Genomic DNA, 8,036 nt, shown 5'->3' with positions numbered 1-8,036 from the left:
AGTTCGTTGTTGAGTTCGACTTGACTGTTTGTTGAATCCTTTTGATTCCATAGCTCTATCGTCTTGACTTGGTGTAAATTTTTAAGCTCCGCGACGAGTGTCTGTGGATCGAAGTCGTCCGTCACGCCCAGAACCAACTTCCCTACCTCTCTGAAGGGAGATTTGTTAAGCACGCCATCAGAATCACCACTTTCAACAGCTTCTTCCAACATCCCATGCATGAACAACCAACATAATGAAGCTTCTGGCGATCACTACTCATGCTTTTTTCTGCGTGAGAGAGAGAGAGGTCGGTGAATACAAGCGTCTGAAGATTTAACGACTGTATGCAATTGCATGCATCTCAAACGCATGCATGTTTATATAGTAAACAAAATAACTCTACTTGAAGCAGGAATCCCAACTAAAAGGGAAAACAAAACGCCATGAAAAGGGAAACGTACGTCAAGTCTGAATTCATCAGGAGAAACTTAAAAGCACCATAAAGTTCTAATAAAAAGGGAAAAATAAATCCCAATTCATCCCAGTTAAAATAAAAATAAAAATAAAATAAAAAAAACCAACACAGTAAGGATAACTTTTTATTGTAAGATTTACATGACACAAATATATTGTCACAGTGGTATCTCGTGTTAATAACACGACTATTAGTGGAAGTGTTTCTTCACATGACATTATAGTATTGGCACGAGACGCCACTGTGGTAGTGTACTCAATCCATGTAAGTCACTTTCCTAGTATTAATAAAGAAAATTTATGATACAAGAGATTCCAAACTACCTACGAAAAAAGAAAAAAAACTAACACGTCACCTTAACCAACTAACATAACCAGCGTCTCTTGGAATTAAAATCATCATAATGCTTAAGATTAAGAACCAGAGGCCTGCCCAAAAAATGTACTTACATGTCACTACCAGCGTGACATCTTCAATCCAACAGTATAAAATTAATGTGTAAATTTTGCTATATATGACATTATACTATTGAAACAGGACGTGACGTAAGAATGAAGATATATCGTTCAATTCAAGTTGCTTAAATTTTGAAAAATTGGGTCTTGGTTATAAATGGCCGGTCGATTTGAAAGCGGGTTAAAAATATGAGATCAAAAACCCAGAAATCGGAGTCTTCCGGGTCCATATCGGAGAGAAGTCGAATCCGAACCATTCCCATTCCTTTGGCGGTTCGATGGTTGAATCGTAAAACTTGGAATAAAACACTCTTGAGGTAGAATCTTTAATCTTGGGGTTGTCTCAATATTCACCCGAGGAATGATTTGTAGTAATTTTGCTTAACTTAGTCCCCTTTTGGTTTGATGGGTTCTTAGATGAGAGTAAATATGATGCTGCTGCGACTCAATTACCTGGAAGTAGAGGGTTTTTTTTTTTTTTTTTTTCCCTTGTCAGTGGGAGATTGGGACAGTTTGATACTTATGATTGCTCTCTGCCGCGGATGCTTACTGTTTTAGTTCATTGCTCTCCTGTTTATGTGCATAACTTTGTGTTTTTTTTATCTTATAGACACCAACATGTCGTCCTATGAGAATGTCGTTGGTGGGAAGCTCAGTCTTTAAGGGAAAGCTGCTGCTGCTGGAATGAGCTCAATCTCATTTCCGTCTTTAGGGTCTTCTGACTTCCGCTTCTTCCTCTAAACCTTCGTGTGGCCATCTCAATGTCATTACTTGGCTCAAAGTAAACTGCTTTTCGGGTAGCCCGTCTCTGAAGAATGACCGTTTTGTCGACTCGGCGATTCATAAAAATGAAGATTCTAAAGAGACAAGTGAAACTGTCAAAGGAACCGAAAACTCGTAATGATACAAATACCTTATTGTTTAACTGCACAAATAAGGAATGGCATTTAGTCTCTTATTCTGGGCAAAAACCCCAAGGAAATGACAGGAATATAATAACTGAAACTATAGCTACACATTCCAACTAGAGCAAGTGCCACATGAGCAAAGCCGGAGTGGCATAAAAAACCCTAACACTGTCCTTCTTCGTGCACAACAAAAACAATTCCACGGACCATGCGATTTATAATAGCCACTCGAATAACCTTAAACCCATTGTTTGGAGATGTTCAATCACCGGGTTTCATCCTCAAGAGCACGGAAACCACTTGTGAGGTCCTCGTGTAGCTTCTTAAATTTTGCCACAAGAGCTTCTTCCCCTTCAGCTGGATCCTCAAACTTTTGAGACCTGCGTGTAACAGGTAAGAGGGTTAAGACCAATAAGATTTGAAACGTTTCCTGTTGTTCAGCATTATGAAGTTACTTACACTAGGCGGTAAAAGAGATCTCCCAAACGGTGCTTGATTAGGCTGTAACTTATCTTTTGACCATCCATGCCTGCAGCTCTCTCTACAGCCTGCATATTGAGCACCACATAAAATCAGTAAAGGGCCGACGACCATTGCTGATTCAATTAGCAACTCCAAGGTGAACTCATAAGTTATATATGTATGATAGAAAGCTTGGTTGCAGTAAAAAGTTGAAAATAAATTTTTTTATCAACCTAGATAATAATTCTTTAGACATCCCAAAGATATTGCTAACGCAGAAATGGTAGGTCATAACAGGAAAGGTAAATAAATGGACAAATAGTTCACCTGATTGGCCAGATTAAAGTAATGGATGATATTCCGCATCATCCAGACGGACTTGTAGAATGGGCAGAACTTGTCATATCTATCCACCCATGAAAAACATGTAACAGATGAGTAAGCTTACCAGGCCCAACCAAAAACTAAAAGGAACATACTTGTCATATCTATCCACTCACGGAGTAAATGCGTTCTGTGCAAGATAATCCTCCCTCAAGAGCTTTGCAGTCTCTAAGGTGATCTTATCTCCTTCAGCCAAAGCATCCTTTCCTACAAGCTGATTAACCACAGATATCAGTTTAGGACCATCCAACTATCCATATATCAGCTAAACCTTGGACATCTTTCGAACCAGATATCGATCTGATATTACAAAGCCTAAAATGTCACCCTACTCCTGAAATTTACACGTTCTATAGGACTTATCATACTAACAGATGAAATGGTTTCTGTTTTTGGGATTGGAGAACCTAATCCACATAACAAGAAATAAAGACGTACTTGGACAATTTCATTGAGATCATCTTCTCGTTGTAAAACCTCACGTGCCTTTGTCCTGATGTTGATAAAATCAGGATCGAATTGATCATAGAAAGACTCTAATGCCTGCAACCAACAAAAAGGAATGAACAATTAATACCGCTCAATTAGTGATACCAACAAGAAAAGGGGTAACAGTCTATGAACATACCGTTGAGTACTTTGAGTAGGAAATAAGCCAGTTCACAGAGGGGAAATGCTTCCTCTGAGCAAGTTTTTTGTCCAGACCCCAGAAAACCTGGAAAAAAGGTAAACTCGCATTGGTGAGAATCATAGAAGGCATCAACACGAAGTCTCTTATTTGGAATGTCATGCATAAAAATGAGATTGCAAATTATACCTGAACAATGCTAAGTGTTGCAGATGTCACAGGGTCTGAGAAATCTCCTCCTGGAGGAGAAACAGCACCAACAATTGTCACACTGCCATTACGCTCTGGCCCACCAAGACATTTTACTTTACCCGCCCGTTCGTAAAATGATGCTAAACGTGCTGCCAAATAAGCAGGGTATCCACTATCTGCAGGCATTTCAGCCTGTATATAAAAGCAAGAGAAATGCCATTAAGGGGATGAATGTTATATTTAAATTACAAAAAAAAAAAAAAAGCAAAACTTCCTAAGTAGTTTGTGAATAAAAATATGCCATGTGCGTTAAAAAGTGAGAGTCCAAACCAATAAAAACGCATCCTGCATAAAAATAAATTATAAGAGAGAATTACCAGCCGCCCAGAAATCTCACGCAATGCCTCGGCCCATCGAGATGTTGAATCTGCCATCATGCTCACATTGTAGCCCATATCTCTGAAGTATTCAGCAATAGTGATTCCTGAAAATTTCAAAGACAAAAGGTAAAGAATATGAACACACTTCCAAAATAATATTTGACTCAGTTCACCACACAAGACCAGTAACATCAGCAAGGAAGTTACCCAAATATAAGTAAACTTCCCAGAAAAATTCAATGGAAGAGTTCAATTCCTATTTGAGCCATAGCTATGTCTATACTTTTCCAGGCATATGTAATGGACCATCAAAGGTGGTGAAGTGGATTATAAAAATAGCATAACATCCTCTTGCACCCGAAAGTTTTTAATAGATCAGTGAAACCTTGGTGAGACATAGCTTAAAAGGTTTACCAGTGTAGATTGAAGCTTCACGAGCGGCCACAGGCATGTTAGAAGTGTTGGCCACAAGTGTTGTGCGCTTCATGACAGATTCTTCACGACCATCAGGCAAAGTCATTGTCAATTGAGGGAAATCCATAAGCACCTGGATCATTGATTAGTTTCAATTGATCAAATCCAAGACAGTCAAAAAGTGTAACAAATGATCTGATTATAGAATGCATACCTCTGCCATTTCATTTCCACGTTCTCCACAACCAACATAAACCACAGTGTCTGAGTTTGAGTACTGCAGACAAGAAAAACATCTACTATGAGTTCCAGTGTATAAATAACTATAGGAAGTCTTTAATAAATAATGACATGTTTTTACCTTTGAAAGAGCTTGACTAATAACCGTTTTTCCACAACCAAAAGCCCCAGGAATGGCACAAGTTCCACCAAGAACAGAGGGGAAAAGGGCATCAAGAACGCGCTGATAAAAAAAAAATGGTCAGGAACCAGTAATCCCAAAAGATAGAAGATATAAGGCAAAAATATAATCTACCTGCCCAGTGAGTAGAGGGGTATCAGCAGCAAGCTTTGATGCAACAGGCCTAGGTGTACGTACAGGCCAAGTCTGCAATTATGTAGACCAACTTAAATACAGTTTACAATAATGATCATAGTGGTAAGCATGAATACTCTGAAAGCACAGACCACAGAGCAAACCATACAGACCTGAAGCATAGTAAATTTCTTTTTTTGTCCTTGAAACTCAAGCTCTAATACAGTATCCTGCAAATGCATACAGGAAGAGTCAACTCGCACCGTTCAAAAAAATCCATTCATGACTCGAGTAGTGCTTGCTCTACAAAGACAAACCAATATTGTGTATATACATGCAAATGTATAAACATACTCATAACTTACTAAACAAACCATGTTCATAGAACTATAGTAAATTTTAGTTACAATGATGACCAGAGAAATGGATACCAAATAGTAATTTAAAGTCATAATCAAACCTTCAATGAATATTGACCAGATGGTGCGACATAAGTAACTTTTCCCATAGCATCAGGAGGAAGTGCAACTCGGTGCTCCATCAAACTATTTTCGAAGACAGTCTGCGATGCAAATGATACACATGCCCAAACTTAGATGCAAAAAGAATCATACTTGAATAGTACAATATATTTCAGAAATTTTTTTCACAAACCAAGAGTTCAATGCTACAGAACTTACAGCATACAAGTCTCCACCAGTAAGATGATCACCTTCACCTGCCACCCACGGTTTAAAATTTTCAAAATCGAGCCATAATAAAAACAATTTTTTCTTTCTGATAAACAGCTATACATAAATTTGATTTAGGTTACCTATTTTTTTTGGCTGAAACTCCCAAAGTATATCTTTGTCAAGAGCTGGGACAGATACACCACGTGGGATATAGACATCACCAGATCTCTTTGCAATAGTTTTCAAGGGCCTCTGTCATGATATAAAAATAATAATAAAAAAATTGAGAATAAGAAAAGAACGAGTAAGCATAGAAAATTGCTCCAATCTAAAGATAATTTTCTCAAAACTTTTGAGGTTTGGTGTTGATTAAATATAATACGCAGTATAAATGAAATTAGATTAGTTTGGAAAACAATATAGAAAAAGGGATAGCTGCAAAGTAATATAAACAAACCTGGATTCCATCAAAAATATTTCCCAATATCCCAGGTCCCAACTCCACTGATAAAGGCTGAAACACCAACATATGAAATATTAGCTGATGCAGTTGAAGCAATAGAAAACAAAGAGGGTAAAACAAGATGTCAAACCCACCTTGCGAGTACGTAGAACCGGATCGTTCACCATCAACCCAGCTGTTTCCTCATAAACTGAAATGGACAGAAAAACTTATGGTTATGCCAAATCCAAATGTAAATTCGCTGATTATTTACTTTTCTGAAACGTGGCAAGCCACACATGAATAGATATGACTGCAAACACGAAAGAATGAACAAGAAATAACAAGTAACCTTGAATTGTGGCAGAATCTCCTTCTAACCGAATAATTTCACCGATCAAATTATCATGTCCAACACGAACCAGCTCGTACATAGCAGCTCCAGCCATGCCATCCGCAACGACGACTGGTCCAGAGACCTGTCAATTATATATTTTCCAAATCCAATTAGCCACCAATACAGACACACAAAACTTTTAACCAAACCTTTTTGTACATGAATCAAATCAACAACCCCAAAAATACGAAGATCAATGTGATTTGCGATTAAAGAAGCTGGAAAGTACTCAAATTTTGCTGCTCCAGCAACAAAGATCACTGAACAAATTAAACTTTAATATTTCTTTTCCCCTCCAATTAATCAATGACCCAATTTTGGAGCAATGCAAATCATATCAGCAAAATTCATCGATCAAGTAAACATATTGATCACAATGAACATAAATTCCACTACTTTAATCAATTGAACAAAACTAAATATTTTCAATTAACCATCTAATCTGAATAATCACAAAATTCACATCAACAGAGCACTGATCCAATCACTTCAAAATTCAATCAGCAACAACACAAACAAAACAGATCGAATTTAATATCGAATTGGATGAATCTGATCCGTTCAAATCGAGTGTGGAAGTGGGACGAACCTTGCGGACGTAGCCATACTCGCTCTCCTTCTCGGAGTCCTCAAACGTGGTCAATCGGGCACCGTACACCGCCGGCATTTTGGGCGCGGATCGGGTGGATATATCGAGATCTGAGTCTAAAAGATCGACCAAAACCTTAGGGTTCCGACCGAATTGCAGAGACGTTAAGAGAGAGAAAGAGAGAGCAGGAAGATAAAGAGAGAAAGCTTTCAGTATAATTGGCAGAGAGAGCACCGCGTGCAATCCGCTGCGGGCGATTGTATTATATTTAGCGGCGTGTGCTTGGTAGAATCCGACACGTAATGGAGATCCTACGATTCGGAGGATAACTGATGGCCTGGCGAAAGTTTGTTGAGTGGTGTGTACAAGAGGATCCAACGGCGCTTTGCCACGTGCCTGGTGTGTGATGGTTCCGCGAACGTTGTTTCGGTTGGTTTTTTTCGTGTTTTTTTTTTTGGATGTGTACTGTCGCTGGACTCTTACCATATCTTGGCCTGACCAGTAATTAACTTTACATGTTCCATGAGTTTGTTTTTACTTGGGTTAATAAGTTAATACTTGCAAAATGAGCGAGCCAGATATATTTGCAAGGAGTGCTGCTAGGCTCACCCTTTTGTTCTTAATTTTCCACCCACCTTATTATTACGTGTGTTCCTTATGAAAAGTAAAGCAAATAACCTTACTAGCCACTTAGGACTCGTTTAGCAGCTGAGATAGTATTGATTATTTCAGTCAGATAGGATAATTTATCATCGGATAGTACTGACTAAATTAGTCGAACATTTGGTGTAATATCGGACTACTATTGTCACAGCCCGTCCCATAAATGTACTTTATTTTATCATCGTGGTTGTGAAAAGACAGATTTACCCTTGAGCGTTGGATGTGTGTTGGTGTGGAATTAAAGAATTGAGTCAAATTGAGTCAATTAGTTCTATCCCTAACTAATTAGACCCAATTAGAACTAAAAGATTAAAGAGTTGGGATTGGTGTGCATTTTTGGACCACACAAATCCATACCCTTCTCTCTTTTTCCCGTGCTCTCTCTCATCTCGCAGACTCTCTCTCTTCACTCTCCTCCGTATGGACCACCTTGAAACTGAGCCAAATCTTCATAGA

The 8,036-nt window shown here is 38.4% G+C and overlaps 1 protein-coding gene across 1 annotated transcript; it reads right to left on the bottom strand.

Moving 5' to 3' along the window:
- Positions 1 to 1,813: 1,813 nt before the first annotated feature.
- On the bottom strand, positions 1,814 to 7,251 carry LOC103443346 (V-type proton ATPase catalytic subunit A). The gene is made up of 20 exons (XM_008382173.4): positions 6,918 to 7,251; positions 6,284 to 6,410; positions 6,087 to 6,142; positions 5,947 to 6,003; positions 5,630 to 5,741; positions 5,496 to 5,533; positions 5,276 to 5,377; positions 4,989 to 5,045; positions 4,816 to 4,887; positions 4,642 to 4,743; positions 4,495 to 4,557; positions 4,281 to 4,413; positions 3,864 to 3,970; positions 3,484 to 3,678; positions 3,295 to 3,381; positions 3,105 to 3,209; positions 2,783 to 2,880; positions 2,610 to 2,688; positions 2,280 to 2,368; positions 1,814 to 2,200 (listed from the first exon to the last, which is right to left on the bottom strand). The coding sequence occupies exons 1-20, from the start codon at positions 6,993 to 6,995 to the stop codon at positions 2,086 to 2,088; spliced, it is 1,872 nt and encodes a 623-aa protein (XP_008380395.2). The 5' UTR covers positions 6,996 to 7,251; the 3' UTR covers positions 1,814 to 2,085.
- Between the last annotated feature and the right edge of the window lie 785 nt (positions 7,252 to 8,036).

This window comes from Malus domestica, chromosome 17 (assembly GCF_042453785.1).
Source record: "Malus domestica chromosome 17, GDT2T_hap1".
Taxonomy (NCBI): domain Eukaryota; kingdom Viridiplantae; phylum Streptophyta; class Magnoliopsida; order Rosales; family Rosaceae; genus Malus; species Malus domestica.
The sequence above is the reverse complement of the archived record's forward strand: the minus strand, read 5'-3'. Positions and strand labels throughout refer to the sequence as shown.